This window comes from Stomoxys calcitrans, chromosome 2 (genome assembly GCF_963082655.1).
Source record: "Stomoxys calcitrans chromosome 2, idStoCalc2.1, whole genome shotgun sequence".
Classification (NCBI taxonomy): domain Eukaryota; kingdom Metazoa; phylum Arthropoda; class Insecta; order Diptera; family Muscidae; genus Stomoxys; species Stomoxys calcitrans.
In genome coordinates this window covers 92,529,263-92,551,020 of record NC_081553.1, presented here as the reverse complement: position 1 = coordinate 92,551,020, position 21,758 = coordinate 92,529,263, and the positions used below count along the sequence as shown (strand labels likewise).

The following is a 21,758-nucleotide window of genomic DNA, read 5'->3' as shown; positions in this document are numbered from 1 at the left end:
CACCACGTGCGAAATTACAGGCAAGTCGGATAAGAATTGCGCCCTCTAGAGGATTAATGAGTCAATTCCCAAGATAGGCCGATTAGGTCCATTTACAATCCCAACCGACCTACACTAATAGAAAGTATTTGTGCAAAAATTTCAAGAGCCTAGCTTTACTCCTTCGAAAGTTAACGTGCTTTAGACAGACAGACGGACGGACGGACAAGTCTAGATCGACTTAAGATGTCATGACGATCAAGAATATATATACTTTATGGTCTTACACAAATATTTCGAGGTCTTATAAAAGAAATGACAAAATTAATATACCCCCATCCTATGGTGGAGGGTATAAAAATCAGGAGATCGAAGCAATATCAATGCATAGACCGAAAAAAACCAAACTTAATAAGTCAGTTGGAAGTCATGAGAGAAATCATTTTATATAATTTTAGCCCAATTGGGTGAAAAATGTGCTCTCTATAGGGGCGATGTATCTTATAGGACACATACAGTGTTGGATCGCTTATTATTCCCACCACCGTAGGAGTATATTCATTTAGTCATTCCGTTTGCAACACATCCGACCCCACAAAATATATATATTTCGGATCGTCGTAAAATTCTAAGACGATTTAACGATGTCCGTGTGCCTGACCGTCTATCCGTCTGCCTCCGTCTATACAGCCTTCATAAATTGAGATATTGAGCTGAAATTTGGCACAGATACGTTTTTTTGATGCACGCTGGTTAAGTTCTTGAAAGAGCTAAATCGGACCATATTTGGATATAGCTGCTATATAGACCTATCTGCCGGTAAAGGTTCTAATGCCCCCAAATGCTTCATATTTATCCGATTTGGCTGAAATTTGAATCAGTAGATTAATTTAAGCCTCCCGACGTCTGACCCAAATATGGGTCGGACTATATTTAGCCCCCCATAAAGGGTTTGAAGCCCATAAAGGCTTTATTTAATTACCGATTTCGCTGAAATTAAAAACGGTGAGTAGTTTTAGGCCTCCCAAAATAAGACCCATGTATGGTTCAGATTGGACTATATTTAAATATAGCTGTCATATAAACCGATCTGCCGATAAAGGATCGGAAGCCCATAAAATCTTTATTTTTGAGTTTATTGAGCATTATTATTTTCGGTGAGTAGTTTTAGGCCTCCCGACATCTGACCTTAGACCGATCTGCCGATAAAGGGTCTGAAGCCCATAAAAGCTTTATTTTTATCCGATTTCGCAGAAATTTGAGACAGTGGGTAGTTTTATGCCTCCCAACATAGGACCCAAATATGGTTTAGATCGGACTGTATTTAGATATATCTGTCATATAGACCAATATGCCGATTAAGGGTCTGAAGCTCATAACAGCTTTATTTATTACCCGATGTTGTTGAAATTTGAAATACAAAATTCAACAGTGACTTATATTTAGTAGACCACTCAATGTCCGTACCGAATTTGGGTGCATAAGTTATCCAATTTTCACCGGATTGCGACGAAAGGGGGTTTACATATATACCGAGGTGGTGGGTATCCAAAGTTCGGCCCGGCCGAACTTAATGCCTTTTTACTAGTTTTTGTTTAATTTTACAAACGATTTAACTTTGCCGATAGTATTGATAGGAAAAATATCAAACGATATTCAGACAAAAAATAAAATCTTAATAATATCGATATTTTGTCAGCTCTAGCTTAGAACGCTATTTTACGTTCGGCTAATGAGACAAAAGTTCTGTCATAGTCAATTTAAGTAAGTAAGTAAAAGTTATAACGCACACAAAACATGTTTTTAGGATTTTTCAAACACTTTTCAAACAAAAATAAAATCGGACCATAAATGCGCTTTTGGCAGCCCGAACAAAACTTTGTAGAGCCGAGATGACGAACTTTGAATTTAACTTCTTAAGACACAATAAAGCCAAAGCTTGTCCAATTTAGATTATATTTTGCAGATAGATTCTTTAATGGTTTCAATATCCATATCTACCATAGAAACCAATTTTTCTGATTCGACTTCTTGAGAACCTGGAGGGAGCAATTACTAACCCCTATGGATGGATTAATGGTTTCTACCTATAGAAATAGAAATCGACCAAAGAACTCTCTTTTGGTGGAAGGTATACAAGATTTGGCTTAGCCGAATTTAAACGGTCATTTCACTTATTTGTTATTGAATGTCCCATACTAAAATTTGTTCGCATTATTCATAGTACAAAAACAGTTTTGAACTTTGCGAGGAATATTATAACTTAGTGCATTTTTTTGTAACACTCAAAATGAAGAGAGATAGATACATTCATAAGTATAACAATAGGGTCAGAATCACTTTCTGATTAGCTTGTCCGTCTGTATATCCTTTTATCTGTCTGTCCGTATGTCTCTCTGCCTGTCCGTTTATCTGTCTGTCTCTCCATTTATTTGTCCGACTGTCTGTCCATGTGTATACAAAGTACAGATCAAATTTAAGCAAAATTAAATTTCGACAACTTAGCCAGCATAGCCAATGTGGTGTAGGGTATCAAAAGGACGGCTTTGCCCGACGTTGGCCCGTTCTTACTTGTTTTGAATATATTCTTCTTAGCAAACAAACAAGAACATCGATAACAAGCCTAAACAATGATTTATATAAAATCATGGTTGCTATTCAAAAATGACAACACCTATACTGCTATTATTAAACTAAACACGTGCCACCCATTTGCCACTGTGGATTATAATTTTTTTAATTTTTCACAGTGGTTCAAATCAAATATGTAGTCTAAACAAATTATTTAAACTTTGAAGAAAATTTTAAGGAAAATACTTTTACTTTCAGAAATATTTTTTTAGGGAAATTAAATTATTTCGTTTTGCGCAGCTATTGTTTATTCACAAAATTATTTCATTTTGTTATTGGATTCATCCAGCTTGAAACAATGGTCTTTGTAACTTCTTTTTTGCCTCTTTATCAAATATTTTCTATTTGAGATAGAAGCAAAAAAACAAAACAACAAAAATCTTTTAAAGAGTTTCAGCTATGTGGTATGTTAAATGTTTTTTGGGGCGGGCTGCAATCACCGCAATTTCGTCCTTTGCCTGAGGGCTCATCAGATTGCTATGTTAGTTAGTTGGTTTTTGATATTTTTGTTTCTTATTGCGCATAAGAAAGGATTGAATAATAAAACCCAACATTTCATTCGAAGGGCATGCTTCTAATGTTGCACTGCTCAATTATTAGTGAGTAGGTGGAAGCATGTAATATTTTGTTGGCATAGCAATCTGATGAGCCCCCTCGTAAAGGGGGTCGCGAAATTGCGACCATGTTGACAATACATTTAACACGCATAAATGAACATCTTTAAAAGGGTTTTGTTGTTTTGCTTCCATTTTAAAACGAGGCAAACAAAATAAAGACCATTGGTCTAAGCTGGATAAAACCAACAATAAAATGGAAGAAATTAAATTCTAACAAAAAAAAAAAATAGTGGAAATCTTATTTTAATGAAATTTTCAACAGAAAGAAAATTGTAACTGCTAATTTGCCCATGAACATTCCATTAAGAAACAGAGGCAAACTTCTCACATAACAATGAGTGGTGTCTGATTAATGTTTTAGTCCGGTAATAAGGGACCTTTTACTTGTTATGCCTACCACCATAATATGGGGGAATACTAATCTAGTTCATGCGTTTGTAACACCTCGAAACATTGACCTGAGAACCTATAAGTTATATATATATACTTGTGATCGTCTATACATTCTAAGTCGATCTATCCACGTCCGTCCTCCCGTCTGTCGAAATCACGATAGCGTTCGAACGAACAAAGATATCCTCTTGAAGTCTTGCACAGATACTTCGATGTAGGTCGTTGGGTAATCCAAATGGGCCTAGTTTTAACTTCTTAAGCTCCTACACTGGTAGAAATTACGGTGCTTTGCTAATAACGCCTGCTATTATTTTTTTCACTTCATTAGCAAGGATTTTAATACCATTTGGTATCACTTTAATACCAGACAAAGGAGGCTATTAAGAATTGACGGCGTTTCATTTGTATTTCAATCGTCGCGCCGGAACTGTTGTTAAGCTTTATACTTAAAATATTGACGCAATCATAAAATATTTGTTTTATTACAATTTGAGTGCGTAAAAATCTCGAAAGCGGTGAAAATGGAAATAGTACAAATTCTAAGGACATTCTACAATAACAATGTAATAGTCTCTTGTGTGGAAAACGATGCTGTGTTGATGTATTCATATGAAAACCACTTCTGGGAATACAAAGAATTGAAGTTGGTCACGGTGTGATGAAATAACAATAGATTAGAATTATTTTCATTGTTTGTTTTTGTTCATTAGGGGAGGAATAATCAATAACGGTTTGGTACTAAAACCAATAACGGCCTGATGCTAAAACCAATAGCAGATTGGTATTAAAATCAGTACCAGTTCGGCTATAAGGCCAGTACCAAACGGTACTAACCATTTTAGGTTTCATCCATACCATTTGGTATTGTTTTTGTACCATGCGGTGTTGCTTTACTATCAATACCGTATGGTACTGAAATGAGCACGTTTGGTATCAACTTTTCTCTGAGTGTAGATAGCTCAATTTTCATCCGATTTGGCTGAAACTTAGCAAAAGGACTTTTGTTCTTACTTCCAACATCAGTACCGAGGATGATCTGAATCGGTCAATAATCTGATATACCCCCGTATAAACTGATTTTCGGATTTGAATTCCAATTTGGCTGAAATTTGACACAAGGACTTCTGCTATAACTTTCAACGTTCATGCCAAGTATGATCCGAATCGGTCTATATACTGATATAGCCCCCATATAGCCCGATCCCCGGATTTGACTTTTTGAGCTCTTTGAGGCCTCAATTTTCCCCTGATTGGGTAGAATTTTGACACAGACTTCTGCTATGACTTCCAGTGTCCGTGCAAAGTCTATATACTGATATAGACCGCTTAAATATCGATTACTAGATATGACTACTTGTGATCATAGTAGCCGCAAGAAATTCTCCATGGTAATTCGGCCCCCCAGAACTTTGTGCATTTTTACTTGTGTCCTATTAAAACTGCATTTTAGTTAATCGAATTCAAATCGATGTTGCACCACTGTTCCTCGTTTTAACATACCATCATTAATAAAATCAAATCATAGTTATTTTTATACCCACCGACACAGGATGGGGCGCATACTAATCTAGTCATTTCGTTTGTAACTTCTCGAAAAATTGATCAGTAACCCCTTAAAATATATAAAATCTTGATCGTGTCGATAATCTGGGTAGATCTAGCTATGTCAGTCCTTCTGTTCATTCCGTCGTCTGTCTGTCCGTCATTGAACTTATGATAGCGGTTGAATGCGTAAAGCTTGGAGATCGAAATTTTGCACAGATATTTCTTATTTATCGCTGGGGATTGCAAATGGGCAATATAGGTTCCGATTTGGATATACATATCTCCCATATTAAATGGTTCTTTGACTTGACTTCTGGAGTCCTTAGAAGACGCTATTATTACCCGAATGAGCTAATATTTTGCACATAGCACAACTTCCAACACTTCTGCCAAGATTGGTCCAAATCGGCTTATAACTTCACAAAGCTCCCACATAAACCTAACTCCCGATTTGATGTCTTGAGCTCCTAGAATCCGCAATTTTTGTCAGATTTGGCTGAAATTTTTGCCGAATCGGATAACAACTACAGCTTCCAAGGGCTTAAGAAGCCAAATCGAACGAACGGTTTACATGCGAGTTATATTAGGTTATACACCGATTTGGATCATACACGGCAGGAGTGATGAAAGTCGTAACAGAATAGTACGTGCAAAATTTCAGGATAATAATTGTGGCTTATATGTGCTAAAGTCGAAGTCAAGTCAAGTCGAAGGACCAAATCTGAACCGATATGCGCCATTTGTAATACCTAACGATCTACATCAATAAGATGTGTATCTGCGAAATTTCTAGAGGATATCTTTATTCGTTCGACCGCTATCTTGTTTTCCACAGACGGACGAACGCACAATGCTAAATCAAATTAGAATGTCAAGACGATCAAGAATCTTTCAACTTTATGGGGTCCCGAATGGATATTTCGAGGTGGTACAAACGGAATGACTAGGTCAGTATGCTCCCCATTCTATGGGGGTGGGTATAAAAACAAATCCACAAAATATTAAAATCCATCTGATTTCGGCAAGCTGATGATGAAGATGAAAAGCAACAAAGCTACAGTGTCGGTTATAAAGATTAACGTTTGAAATAAATTTGAATAGAAACATTCATTTCATTGGCGTTTGTAATTGTGGCTATACGCTTTCAGTACACATTTGAAATTTATATAATTAACAACAACGTAGCGGAAGATTCAAAGAAATCTAGAAAAAAACGCGTCAAATATGTTTCTAATTTTGGCCATAGCTTTAGTGACTTTAGTGCTAGTGGCGATTTTAACATGGCTTACATGGACCTATACCCATTGGCAAAGACATGGCATACCTTATGTCAAACCCACACCATTCATTGGCACTTTGGGTGATGTGCTGACATTTAAGAAAAATGTCGGCCTACACATAAATGATATTTACAATGATCCTGTCTTTGCCAACGAACCTGTTGTAGGCATTTACATGTTGCACCAGCCAGCCTTACTGATACGCGAACCCCAACTCATCAAATCCGTATTGATAAAAAATTTTCAAAATTTTCATGATCGCTATGCCAATGTCGATGTTAAATGTGATACCTTTGGTGCTCAGAACTTATTTATGTGCAAATATGATACATGGAGTAAAGCTCGTCCCAAGTTTTCGCCCACCTTTTCAAGTGGTAAGCTGAAGCAAATGTTCCCGTTAATGCTGGAGGTAAATGACTTCAAGGGTTTTTCCGTGCAAAACTAAAGATTAAAGCGAGTGAGAAAATAAAAAAATCTTTGTCAATTCATCCCAAATGAGTGAACCGATTTTTTATATTCCCTCACTAATCCTTTTACAGATTGGCAACAACTTGGACCAATATCTACTCAACCAAGGCGACAACTTTGACCTGGAAGTAAAGAAAGTCTGTGGTCTATTCACAACCGATCAGATTTCTTCAATAGCATTTGGTATTCAGACTCAAAGTTTTTTGAATCCCATCAATGATTTCGTTCTACAGAATATGGAAAATCTTAAGTCTAGACCGAACTTTATGATGATCACCATGCTGTTATTGCCCAAATTGACTGGACTACTAGGGGCTAAATTGTTTTCGGAGAAATATCAAGAGTTTTTGCGTTCGAGTTTAAACAGTGTCATCAAAAATAGATTGAACACTGGGGAGAAACGTAATGACTTGATCGACACTCTTATCAAGCTACGCAAAGAAGCCTTGGAGACAGTGGAAGAGAAGGATAAGAAACTCTACGACGATATGTTATTATCCCAAGCAAGTATTTTCTATTTGGCCGGATATGAGACCAGCTTAACGACCATGGCCTTTACATTGTATTTGCTGGCCAAACATCCAGAAATACAAAATAAACTACGTAATGAGATAAGGGATTCATTGGAAGCTAACATGGGAAAAATTACATATGAGAGCTTAAAGTCCATGGAATACCTGGATATGGTCATCAAAGAGAGTTTACGTCTTTATCCTGTTGTCTCTTATTTGGATCGAGAACATAAGTCTGAGGGCGGTGAGCTGGATACATTCTCTCTCAAACCCTATCACAATTATACACTAAAGGAGGGTATGCCCATATTTATCTCAACACTTGGCATTCACAAGGATCCTAAAGTAAGTCTTAGAAGTTTTAGATGTTGAAAAGTATTTTTTAACCCACCACCGAAGAATAGAAGAATAGGGGTATATTCGTTTTGCCAATCCGTTTGGCAAAATAACATCGTTTTCTTTATCCAGGACGATCTAGCCTATCCTTCCTTCCAACCATCCGTTGAGCTAAAAGACGGGCTTTAAAATTTTTTACCTTTTTTTTCAATTAAATTATTTGAGACACAGTAATGCAGCTGTACTTATTGATTTATTTCATCATAAAGAAGATGATGTCGGTAGGCTAGAGATCATGAGTTCAATACCAAAATTACTAAAATTTGTTTTTAAGGTTAATAGTAGAGAGTGACAGAGGAGAACCCGAGAGCAGCAGTAAAACGAACGAGACAAAGCAGCGCGAGCCGAACAAACAAAACTCCACCACCCGAACAAGGCACATGGGTTGGCTAGTTAAATGGTTTTTTGCCTTGCTTATGGATCTATTTTTGTTGTTGTAATATGTTGGCTTGCAATGAGTACCTTTAAACGACAAATTTGTACTTTGGGTCGTTGAGTCGTTGAGATTTAAAATAAATTGTTGCAGGAAAATTAACAACTTTCGTAGTTGTTTTTTCGACCAAAGTTGTTGTTTTTCAAAATTTTTTTATCACTGTAGGATTGGGGCATTCCGAGTCGATCTAGCCATGTCCGTCCGTCCGTCCGTCTGTCGAAACAACGATAGCGATCGAACGCTTAAAGCTAGCCTCTTGAAATTTTGCACAGATACTTGCTATTGATGTCGGACGTTGGGGCCACATCGGTTCAGATTTAGATATAGCTCCCATATGAACCGATCTCCCGATTTGACTTCTTGAGCACCTGAAAACCGCAATTTTTGTCCGATTTGGCTGTAATTTTGCATGTAGTGTTCTGCTATGACTTCCAATAACTGTACCAAGTATGGTCCGACTCGGTCTATAACCTGATATAGCTCCCATATAAACCGATCTCCCGAATTCTTCTTGAGTCCGACTCGGTCTATAACCTGATATAGCTCCCATATAAACCGATCTCCCGAATTCTTCGTGAGCCCATACATGCCGAAATTTTTTCCTGATTTGACTGAAATTTTACGCAGTGTTCTGTTATGACATCCAAAAACTGTACCTGGTACAGTCCAAATAGGTTTATAACCTGTAAACCGATCTGCCGATTTTACTACTTGAGTCCTAAAAAGCCGCAATTTTTGTCCGCTTTGGCATCTATGGAGGTGTTTTGAGTGAATGTAAGACGAGAACGGGAACACCGTAAACACGGCATCAACACAGTAAATTGATTCAAATCATAATTGCAGTGTTGCTTTTACAACGAATAGAAAGCCATTTATTTTAACAAACATATATTTTAACATTGTTATACCCTTCACCATAACAATTTTCCCTCTACGTATACTAATTTCGTCATTCCGTCTGAGACCCATCGAAGTACATATTTTCTTGATTGTCTTGACATTCTTAGTCGATTAAGGAATAAAGCTAGGCGCTTGCATGAATACATCCTTTTAGTGTAGATCGGCTGGGATTGTAAATGGGCCATATCGGTCCATGTTTTGATATAGCTACCATATAAACCGATCCTGGATCTTGACTTCTTGAGCCTCTAGAGGGTGCAATTATTATCCGGTTTGTATGAAATTTTGCATGAGGTGTTTTGTTATGACTTCTAATAGCTGCGCTACGAAAGATCAAAATCGGTTCATAATAGCTCCCATGTAAACCGGTCTATGATCTTGACTTCTTGAGCCGATACAAGGCGCAATTATTATCCAATTTGGCTGAAATTTTGCACGAAGTGAATTTTATGGACTTGCAACTACATATAAACCGATCTCCCGATTGTACTTCTAGAGCCTCTAGAGCGGGCAAGTCATATCTGATTTGCCTGAAAATTTATACGACGACTTCTCCTATGATCGTAAACATGAGTGTTAAATATGGTCTGAATATGGTCCATAACCTGATCTGGTTCTCATATAAACATGATTTTACTTCTTGAGCCACTTTGGGGCACAATTCTTATCCGATGTGGCTGAAATTTACTTCTACTGTGGTCTCCGACATCCAAAACCAAGTATGTCTCCAATAGCATAGCAATTCTTATCTATTAGCTTTTGTGTGCCTATAATGAGATATCGGGCTAAGAACTTGACGAATACGATCCAGCGGTGGTTATCCCCTTTTAATTCTGGCGGCATTTGTGAGGTACTATGCAGTGTAAAAACTTCTCCCCAAAGGGGTGTCGCACTGCGGCACGACGTTCTTACTCTTCTATAAAAAAGTTCAATATTTTTAGAATTTCTTCCCTCTAATCTTTTTAAATTTTTATTTTTTTTTCTTGCAGTATTGGTCCAATCCAGAATTGTTCGACCCAGATCGTTTTGATCCGCACAACTCTATTCCACCTTATGCCTATATGCCATTTGGTATTGGTCCCCGCAATTGCATTGGCGACCGTATGGCTTTGCTAGAAGTCAAAATTGGAATTTTAAATTTTCTCAAGAACTATGAGGTGCAAGAATGTGAAAAGACTGTGAAGGAGCTAAAATATGGAGCAAATACCATAACATTGATGTGCAAGGATGATTTGTATTTGAAATTTGTGAAAAATGTTTTAATTTAGAATTAAATGTTTGTAAAACCAAAGAATGGTAAAAAAAAGAAAGTACGGCTGGGCCGAATCTCATTTATCATTTGGCATGTATAGCACTTTTCACGTCCTTAAGGCACTGTTCCCCTTTAGCAATAGATAATGGGAGGTAGAAACAAGAAATCCCATGGATTATTTTTTGTTATTTGAGATACGAATTGTTTTCTGTGCCTGTTCAAGCAGTCAAGCTTGTTTCAAATAATATTTGTAGTTAATTTTGCTGCTATTGTAGCAGCAGTTCTGCTATTACAGCAGTAGTACTATAAATCCGTGCAACACAGAAGTAGTTCTCTTCAGCTGGAGATACAAGTTGCCTACAGTGGCACCTGTCTCCTTGAAAGAAGAGAATGCTCCATTTACAGAAAGTGCAAAATACCTCGTTGCTTTGCTGGACAGGAAATTGAACTTCAGCACCAACATTTTGAAAAGGGCAATTGCCCTATACACCTGTAAGAGAGCCGTTGGTAAAAGTTGAGTGTTTAGACAGCGCATCATGCATTGGGTACATACTGCAGTTGTCAGACCTATAATGCTATATGGTGTTGTAGTCTGGTGGACGGCGCTTCAAAAGTCCACCTACTGTTCAACACTCAACCGAATCCAAAGGATGGCTTGTTTGTGCATCACAACCGCACTGAGGATGACACCTTCTGATGCACTGAATTTAATGCTACATATAATGCCTCCGGTCATTGTGGCCAGACAAATTGCTGCGACCACTGCCGTGAGGCGAAGGGAGCTTTCTCTTTGGTCATGAGGCGGCTACGGGCACTGTGTTATCCTTGATACAATGTCCTATGTTCCAGGCAGTGTGAATAACACCCTACCTGAACCGCTTTTTGGATAAAAAGTAGTGGACCACTATAGAACTGATTGGAACTACGATATCCCTGGTAATAGAAGTTACATAGACTTCTATACGGATGATTCCAAACTAAACGACCAGGTGGGCTTTGGGGTATACCCTAAAGATCTAGAACTGGTCATATCGAAAAGGTTACCCGACCACTGCAGTGTGTATCAAGCGGAGAGCCTTGCAATTAAGGAAGTGGTGGAACGGCTAAGATAAAATGTCATAACGACGATTGGCATAAATATCATCTCAGACAGCCAGGCAGCCATTAAATCCCTGGAAAACATATTTCTGAACACAAAAACTGCCCTAGACTGTCGCAGATCTCCCAACGAGATGGCTGAACAATTCAAAATTCATCTGTTCTTGGTGCCGGGCCACAGAGATATCCAGGGAATTGTAAAACGGACGAGCGTGCGAGACTAGGAACTACCCTACACATTTCAGGGATACTGAAATCTGTGGGTATGCCTCTAGCGATATGTAAGCTAAGTTTTCAGGACCAGACCCGACAGCGAATGATAGATGGCCACAAGGGCGGGCTGCGAGCATTCCAAAATTATGTAGCCTAATCTAGACTTGCAGAGGTCTACTGCTTTGCTGACACTGAAGAACAGACGTCTCAGTCATTGTGTACTTCATGACAGGTCACTGTCTAATCGGAAAATATGCTGACAGACTGAAGGTTGCCAGTTACGACTTTTACAGAAGCTGTGACCACATCGTAGAAGAAGAGACTATAGAACTACTTCTGTGTGTCTGTCCCGCATAGGCAGTCAGAAGGAGTTCCACTTTATGTTCTCATTTCTTTGAGCACCTGTCTGATTTAGCGGATCTGAACTTTCGCAAGTTGTTGGGCCTTTTAAAACGATCTGGATGGTTCAACGGTAGGAACTAGAAGGCATCTTCCTTCTTCTGTTCCTGTGGTATAACAATGGACGAAAACATCTAAGTGAGTCTGGTGGCAAACTGCGACTAAAACCTATCCTAACCCAACCTATCTGAGACGACACTTGAGGTCGACTGCGAGGCAATGCTGCCAGTGGCAAAATCTTAGATTGGCGGTACCCTAGTATTGCCATCTGGAAGATCATGTTACACGGATGGACCAAAGCTAGACAACAGAGTGGGCCTGGGAGTCTACATTGAGATCCCAAAAAACTGAGATCTGTTTTAGACTGCCTGACCATTACGGTCCTGCAGGTCGTGATCCGAGCGATCACGGAATGCGTGAGGTGCTGTGGTGTTAGCGCGACGACGTTGAATATGAACATCTTTACGGCCAGTAAACAGGTCATAAGGGCAATAACAACCAGGAAGGTTAGATCATGACCAGTCTTGGAGTGTAAGAATAAGATTAACGTCTTCTCTGAGAATGGCACGATCCACATCGTTTGGGTGCCGGTCCATAGCGGAGTAAGGGAGAATGACAAAGCAGACGATTTAGCAGTGAAGACCAGAGAACTCCCTTCAATAAACGTGGTTAAACCGTAGGGTTTCGGGTCAACGCAGTCCGAGTTAAGAGCGTGGGCTATGAACACTCATGTAACACTGTGGAACAGCGAAACGGTCGGTAGGACGGTGAAATCCTATGGGAAGGTTCAGATCGTAAGAAGACGAGGCTATTACTGTAAGGAAGTAAAAAGGAGGTCAGTATAGCTTTCGGTATCATCACGGGACTCATAGGACTAGAGCTCACTTATGTAAAATCGGTGCGGCAAGTGGTAGCATGTGTAGGTCATGTGGGGAAGATGATGAGTCGTTGGAGCATTTCCCATGTCATTGCCTGGCATTCGCGTCTAACAGATACCAGCACTAAGGTGGGGATAGAATACTAGACACGAAACTACTTAGGGACGTGGAATGAAAAACAATTTAGGCATTTGTAAGTAGCACGGAATTTTTAACACAGATTTTCTTTTTCGAGGTTACTTTTTTAGTATTTAGAGCGCACAACAAACCGATGACTGGCTTAGGTATATATGAACCTTATATACCCTCCATTATAGATCGCATTTGTCTAGTTCTTTTCCCGGTTCTCTCTTTTTAGGCAAACATATGATAAAATATAAAAATAGCTATGATATTGGAGCTATATCAACTTATGGTCCGATGCGCCCTTTAGAGGCTCAAGAAGGTAAATAGGGAGATCGGTTTATATAGGAGCTGTATAAAGCTATAGACCGATTCAGACCATAATTTACACATATGCTAAAGGAGAGACGTCGTTGTACAAAATTTCAGCCAAATCGGATAATAATTGCGCCCTCTAGTGGCTCAAGAAGTCAAGATCCCAGGTCGGTTTATATGGCAGTTATATCAGGTTATGGACCAATTAAAACCATATTTGGCACAACTATTGGAAGTCATAACAAAACACTTCATGCAAAATATCAGCCAAATCGGATGAGAATTGCGCCCTCTAGAGGCTCAATATGTCAAGACCCCAGATCGGTTTATATAACAGCTATATCGGGTTATGAACCGATTTGAACCGCGCTTAGCACAGTTATTGGAAACCATAACAAAACACCTCATGCAAAATTTCAGACAAATCGGGTGAGAATTGCGCCCTCTAGTGACTCAAGAAGTCATGATCCAAGATCAGTTAATATGGCAGGTATATCAAAACATGGACCAATATGGTTTATTTACAATCCCAACTGACCAACACTAATAAGTAGTATTCGTGCAAAATTGCAAGCGCCTAGCTTTACTCCTTCGAAAGTAAGCGTGCTTTCGACAGACAGACGGACGGACATGGCTAGATCGACTTAAAATCTCACAACGATCAAGAATATATATACTTTATGGAGTCTCAGAGGAATATTTCTAGGAGTTACAAATAGAATGACGAAATTAGTATACCCCCATCCTATGGTGGAGGGTATACAAATGATGACGAAGTTTAAGTGTATTTCAACAGTCGCAAACACAAAATTTTAAGCATTTTGAGAACTTTGATTTATGATGACCACCAATGATTCAGCTTACAGTGGCAGCTGTACTTTGTGCAAAAAACAAATCCATGGAGAAACAGACAATTAGATGGACCGACAACCCTACAGACGGGCACGTCCAAAGTGAACCAGTAAGAGATTCTAAGTCGATCGTTAATCTTAGCACATGGAGGTGTTACATACCAGTTAACTTTGGTATAATACCCGGTAGCATAGTAGTGGTGTAGATGTGTAAACTATAAATAACTTGTTGACATCTAAAATAATTAACAATAGTCCAGACGGGTTTGTTTAACTTTATCGCTACTCTACATACCAAATCTTTGGAATTTTAATATGATATGTTAATGCTTAACAAAAAAAAAAAATTTTTGTTCATATGATAACAGCAAGCACAAAGGAACGCGATAATTTGTTTCGATACATCAGATAAGAAATTTCAGTGCAGTACATTTTTATACCCTCCACCATAGGATGGGGGTATACCAATTTCGTCATTTTGTTTGTAACTCCTCGAAATATTCGCCTTAGACCCCATAAAGTATACATATTCTTGATCGTCATGATATTTTATGTCCGTCCGTCCTTCTGTCGAAAGCACGTTAATTTTCGAAGGAGTAAAGCTAGCCGCTTGAAATGTTGCACAAATGCTTTTTATTAGTTTAGGTCGGTTGGGATTATAAATGGGTCACACCGGTCCATGTGTTGATATAGCTGCCATATAAACCGATCTTGAGTCTTCACTTCTTGCGCCTCTAGAAGGCGCAAATATTATCCGATTTAGCTGAAATTTTGCACGTGGTGTTTTGGTACCACTTCCAAGTACAGTTTAAGTCGGTCTATAACCGATCCGGGGTCTAGAATTCTTGAGCCTTTAGAGCCTCTTAAGGGCGCAATTCCTATTCGATTTAGCTGAAATTTTGCATGAGGTGTTCTGTTACGACTTTCAACAACTGCACTAAGTATGGTTCTAATCGTCCATAACTTGATATAGCTGTCATATAAACCAATCTAGACTTCTTAAGCCACTATAGGACGCAATTCTTATCCGATTTGGCTGAAATTTGGCATGATGTGTTTTGATATGACTAACAACAACTGTGTCAAATATGGTTCAAATCGGTACATAACCTGATATAGCTGCCATTTAAACCATTGTGTGATCTTGACTTCTCAAGCCTCTAGAGGGCGCAATTATTATCTGATTTGGCTGAAATATTGTTCAATGACTTCTGCTATGACCTTCAATATACGTGTCAAATATGGTCTGAAACGGTCTATAGCCTAATACAGCTCCCTTATAAACCGATCTCCCTATTTTACTTCTATAAGGTTTCCAATATTCAATTCAATTATGGTCCGAATCGGCCCATAACTTGATATAGCTCCAACAGCATAGCAATTTTTTTCCTAAATCCTTTGTTTACCTTAAAAGGAATACCGCGAAAAGAACTCGACAAATGCGATCCATGGTGGAGGGTATATAAGATTCGGCTCGGCTGAACTTAGCAAGCTTTCACTTGTTTATGGTAATTTGCAACAAAAATTTTCGGCCTGGGTCAACATTTCCCAAAAGCTTTTGGTTAAGGAAATATTATCTTTAAATCGATTGAATACCAAAGATTTCAAATATAAAATATACTTTAATGCGTAATAGAAGTGATTAGGAATTAGAAGTGTGCACGTGAGTTGTGAGTAGTCGTGTAAGGCTTGAGTCACGTGATTCGTGAGTGAGATTGAAATCTAATCACGTGGTCGACATAAAAAAGTCATGTGCGAATAACTATTTTGTCTCGTGAGCGTGTGTAAAAAATCCCTGACATCCACATCTCTGCTAGGAATAGTTTGCTTTTCTATTCCTAGCAGAGATGTGGATTTTAGGGATTTTTTTACACAAGTAAACATGTGCTCTTTTCGGCCGGGCCGAATCTTATATAGCCTCCATTCTTTGAATGACTTTTTCAAATATATATGAGCTATATTAAAATCTTCAACATCAGCCTTATTTGTGCCCATGCCCCAACGGAAGACAAGGACGAACAGACCAAGGATATTTTCGCCTAGAGAAAGACTATGAACGCTACCCCTCCCATGATATTAAAAACGTTCTGGGAGATTTTAATGCGAAGATAGGGAAGGAAGACATTTTTGGTCCAACAGTCGGTAGCATTTTTAAGTGTTATGAAACATCTTTATTTTTGATTTTTGTTAATTTGTCTATTTTATTTTTATTTGAACACGTGTATCAATTCAGTAAACAATGGTGGTATGTGTTATAGCAATAAAACAAATTGAATTACCATGAATAAGTAGCCCCATCAATAAAAAAAAGCTTTTGTTTCTTTTTTCGTTGACTAATTTATTTGAAATGCAAAAATGTTTTTTGTTTAACTTGTTCAATACTTCAAAGTAAAGACATACAGTGGAATATGATAAAACATAAAAAAATAAGTGCATGCTTCAATACGTGATAACACATTTATATTGGGTTGCCCAAAAAGTAATTGCGGATTTTTTAAAAGAAAGTAAATGCATTTTTAATAAAGCTTAGAATGAACTTTAATCATATATACTTTTTTACACTTTTTTTCTAAAGCACGCTAAAATTAACAGCTGATAACTGACAGAAGAAAGAATGCAATTACAGAGTCACAAGCTGTGAAAAAATTTGACAACGCCGACTATATGAAAAATCCGCAATTACTTTTTGGGCAAAAATTATTCGACGTTTTTTTTTTTTGCTTAAAAAAACTTTCAGTTTTAATTTTGACGCCAAGAAAATTACTTCGGTTGGTCTTTGGTAGGCTCAACTTCCCTTGCGAGCGCTCAGTTAAGTAAACACGATCGTTTTGCGAGTTCGCGAATTGCCAAATAGGGAAATTTTTCTCGTCACGTAGCGCAGAAACATATTTTCTTTTTTTCCAATCTAACTTTATTCCGCTTGTAACACCTCAAAATATTCGTATAAGACCTCATAAAGCATATTTATTATTAATCGTCTCAACGTTTTGAATCAATTTAGCCATGTCTGCCCGTCTGTCGAAATTACGATAGCGGTCGAACGCGAAAGGCTAGCCGCTCGAAATTTCGCACAGATACTTAATACTGATGTAGGTCTTTGGGGATTGCAAATTCAGATTTAGATATTGTATCTTTTTTCTTATATATAAAAAATAATTTGTGTTTATTTATCGGTTTGTTTGTGTGTTCCTTATAGTCAAAACCGGTTGAACCGATTTTCTTGAAATTTTCACAGATGGTGCATGATTCCTGGGTGAAAATAGGGTACTCAATTTTTTGATATCTGAAGGGGGGCAGACCCTCCCCCTTACCATAATTTTCAGAAACGCCAGATCTCGGTGATGGGTGGTGCGATATAAACGGAATTTTGTGTGCTCTCTTAAATTAATCTAAAAATAACAATTTGGAATCCAAAGTTCGGATAGGGCACCTAGGGGGCCAGCCCTACCAAATATATATATAGACCAATCATGACAATATGGGACTCAAATGAAAGGTATTTAAGAGTAGAAAACGTATCTGATATCCAATTGTCGGACTAAGTGTTTGGGGGACCACCCCATCTCCCAAAACACTCCTAAATCGGACATATTTGCCGACCTTGGCAATATGGGACTCAAATGAGAGGTATTTGTGTGTAGAATACGAATTTGGTATGCAAATGTGGGACCAAGTATCTGGGGCTGATCATGGCAATATGGGACTCAAATAAAAGGTATTTGAGTGCAGAATATGAATCTGATATCCAAATGTGGGACCCCTTCCAAAAACAACCCCCAAAGAGGACCAACATACTACAATAGCAATAGGGGAAAAAATGTGTATGAGGCCACCCCACCCATATAGGACGAATTTAATGACCATTACAATATGGGGCTGTAATAAGAGTAAGTATTTTAGAGTAGAACACGAATCTGATATATTTTCAGGGCCATGTCACTGAACGGCCTCCCGATCCCCCAAAACACCCCCGAAACCGATCATGTTTGCCGACTATGGAAATATGGGGCTCACATGAAAAGTATTTGGGATTAAACCCCGAATCTGACATCAACATTCGGGACCAACTGCCTAGGGGACGTCCCACCCCCACAACAATGCCCAAATAGGACGTATTTGCTCACCATGACAATTTTGGGTCTTAAAGGGAGTAGATCTCGATATTGATGGTTTTTAGGGTCCATACCCCAAACCGGATATATTTGCTGACTTTAGCAATAAGAGGTTTTAATGAAAGATATTTGAGATTGGAAAACGAATTTGAAATCCAATTTTGAGGCCAATGCCAATATGGGGTTCAAATAAATGATATTTGAGAGTAGAGCACGATGCTGATATATTTTCAGGGCTAACTGTATGGGGGACCACCTCAATAAAAGCTCTTTAATTTAAAATATTCAAAGGATAATTTTGTTCCATTTAAAGTAAAAGAAGGCGCAACGAAGCGGGTCTGATTCAGCTAGTAGCCTCCATAATCCGATCTCCTGATTTGACTTCTTGAGCCCTTACAAGCCGCAACTTTTGTCCGATTTGGCTGAATTTTGCACGCAGTAATCCGTTAAATAAACCTATCTTCTAATTTGACTTCTTAAGCTCCTGGAAGCCACAATTTTTGTCTGATTTGGCTGAAATTTTGCATGCTGTGTTCCTTTATGGCTTCCAACAACTGTGCCTACTACGGTCCAAATCGGTCTATAACCTGATATAGCTCTCATATAAACGGATCTCCTTATTTGACTTCTTGAGCCTTGTCCAATTTGGCTGAAATTGAGCATGTAGTGTTTTGTAAGGACTTCCAACGTCTGTGCCTAGTTCGGTTCAAATCGGTCTACAAACTAATACAGCTCTATATAAACCGATCGCCCATACAAGCAGCAATTTTTGTCCGATTTGGCAGGAATTTTGCATGTGGGGTTCTGTTATGACTTCCAACAACTGCGCCAAGTACGGTCCAAATCAGTCCATAACCTGATATAGCTGCCATATAAACCGGTCTCTCGACCATCCTTGTTCGGTTCCCAGAAGCTTAAGTTTTTCTGGTTTGACAGAGGTTTAGTATGTAGAACAAAGTTATGCCCTTCAACGAAATTTATTTTGTATAAATATTCAGCAGAATCCATGGTGGTGAGTTCCCAAAATATGGCCCGGCTGAACTTAGCACGCTTTTACATGTCTTAATCTGGTGTAAGATCTCTTGTGCCTTTTGGAACCTACAAGGCCTTACCTTGATCCTATTTCTATACCCACCACTATAGAATGAGGGTATACTAATCTAGTAATTCCGTTTGTAACACCTAGAAATATTCGTCTAAGACACCATAAAGTATATAAAATCTAGTAGTAGTGGTAGTGGTTGGTTGGGGTCACTACCACGGAAGTAGTGTCTTTATCTCAGAAAAAAAGTCTGTCATGACACAAAAACACATGCATTGGGAAAAAGTACAGCTAATAGACAGAGTTGTCGAGCGTGGTTAATGTGGTATTTGTATCATAGAGGCGTTTTCGCAATAAATACGATTCAAATACAACATATCAACGCACGGCCCTTGAAGCCATCATACCTAATATGGTTGAAAAGTATTCTAACCAAAGACGAAACGCGTCTCATAGTGGTTGGTGTGTATTGCTATCTCTGGCTTTCCTTTTCCATTTGTAAAAAAAATCTCCGATCATTGAGTTCCTCGCAAAAGAGAAAAAAGGACAAAAATTGTGAAATTTAGTGATCTTCGCCCTAACAGACCAAAAAAAACTTGAAAATGATAAACGCTTAATGCCCTAATATGTAGCCATTTGTCTATGTGTGAGCGCATTCGCTCGTTTTATGCGCAGGACTCTAAAATGCTCCGGCAGGAGATAGATCTCGGGGACACGTTTTTCACCCTAGCGACCCGTTGCCAACCTACCGAGAACATTTGGATTCCTTTTCTGGGTCTGGTCCTGTGATATGCCATCTCCAAAAACCTTTTGGCCTCCCCACAGATATCTTCTACCTTTCAGAGTAGGTGAAATACCACATGACCGAGAGTCTTTAGTGCACAGAACAAAGGTTTGTCTTTACCTTAAACATTTTTGAAATCAAATTAGAAGATACCCAAGTTTTGAATTTCAAGGCCGGCGTCCGCAGCTCTAACGAAATTTTTGTTGCCATAATAAATGCATTGACTTATCGTAAGTAAAATTTTCTGGACAAAATTCGGAAGGCAAATCAGAAGAAACATCGAGCAAGACAATGTAGATTGTACAAGCATAGAAGACATTGACAACAATGTCAACAGGATTACGACTGCAATATTGGATAGTTGTCCTCTTCGAGAAAAAAAAATCAGCAAAAGAAAAACCCTGAATAACCGGGAAAATTCGAAACATTGTGAAAGAGGTCCGCAGACTTTATAATAGAGCAGGTCGTAAGAAAGCGTCGGCTTAAATAATACAATAAGATTACCAAAGCTGCAAAACGTGCCTCCTGAAAACCTTTTTTGCGAACAGGTCGTTAGAAAATGACGCCGGCAAAATAAAGAAGTTTCTCTCAAAAACTGCATGTTCAAACTGTAGACAGCATGGGAGTGCGAGCCGAGACAACGGAGGACATGTTGAGGCTTTTGATAAAAACACATTTTCCCCAACATATACCGGGACTCATGGCGATACCGGAATCTTGGAATAATACGGTTGATCGAAGACTTATCACTACAGAATTTATGGAAAAGGAAACCTTGAGGAGCTTCAAACCATTAAATCACCCGGACCTGATGGAATATTTCTGTTGTTATTACAAGAGGAGACCGACTATCTGGCGCCTCATCTGGCCACTGTGTTCACAGCGTGCCTAAGACTTGCATATACTCCGAAAGCCCGGCAGGAGGCAACGGTGGTATTTATACCGATAACCAACGACCTACTGACCTATAAACCTTTACGTCGCTCTACTCAAAACCATGGAATATATTTTGGATACCAAGATAAAGAGTAGGACATCCAGCTAACTGCTTAAATACAAACAGCATCCATATGTCAAGGGAACGTCGACGTAGACTGCCTGGCACGAGATTGTGCATAAAATAGAAAAATCCTTCGATGGCAAGACGTACACATGGATTGAGGGGGCTTTAACAATGTGCGAGGGGGCTTTTAACAATGTGCGGATCGACAAACTGAACCAATCTTTAGACGAGTACCTTGTCGACCGAGTCGTTAGAGACTAGATAATCCATATGCTAAAGAACAGGTGGATAAATTGTGGAACTCATGACATAAATATAAGGGAGAAAGTGGCACAGAGGGCATTTTATAGCCCTTCCTATGGGTGACCACCATATATAATCTATTACCGATGCTGAAGGGGTTTGTACCTGTTTGCTACGCAGAAGATGTTTTAATAATTCTAAGAAAGAAGGGCCGACAGGGTCTTTCAGATGGCATACGACTTGGATAGACCAAGGGGTCTTGATGTTAATCCAGACAAGATTGAAATCTGC

At 38.7% G+C, this 21,758-nt stretch overlaps 1 protein-coding gene across 1 annotated transcript in view; it reads left to right on the top strand.

Moving 5' to 3' along the window:
- Nucleotides 1-6,533: 6,533 nt before the first annotated feature.
- LOC106088997 (uncharacterized) overlaps nt 6,534-21,758 on the top strand; it is a 39,794-nt gene continuing 24,569 nt past the window's right edge. Inside the window, exons 1-3 of the mRNA XM_059361534.1 lie at nt 6,534-6,854; nt 6,985-7,770; nt 10,144-10,410. Of these exons, the coding sequence (XP_059217517.1) occupies nt 6,621-6,854; nt 6,985-7,770; nt 10,144-10,410 (1,287 nt within the window). The 5' untranslated portion in view covers nt 6,534-6,620. The remainder of the gene's footprint in view (nt 6,855-6,984; nt 7,771-10,143; nt 10,411-21,758) is intronic.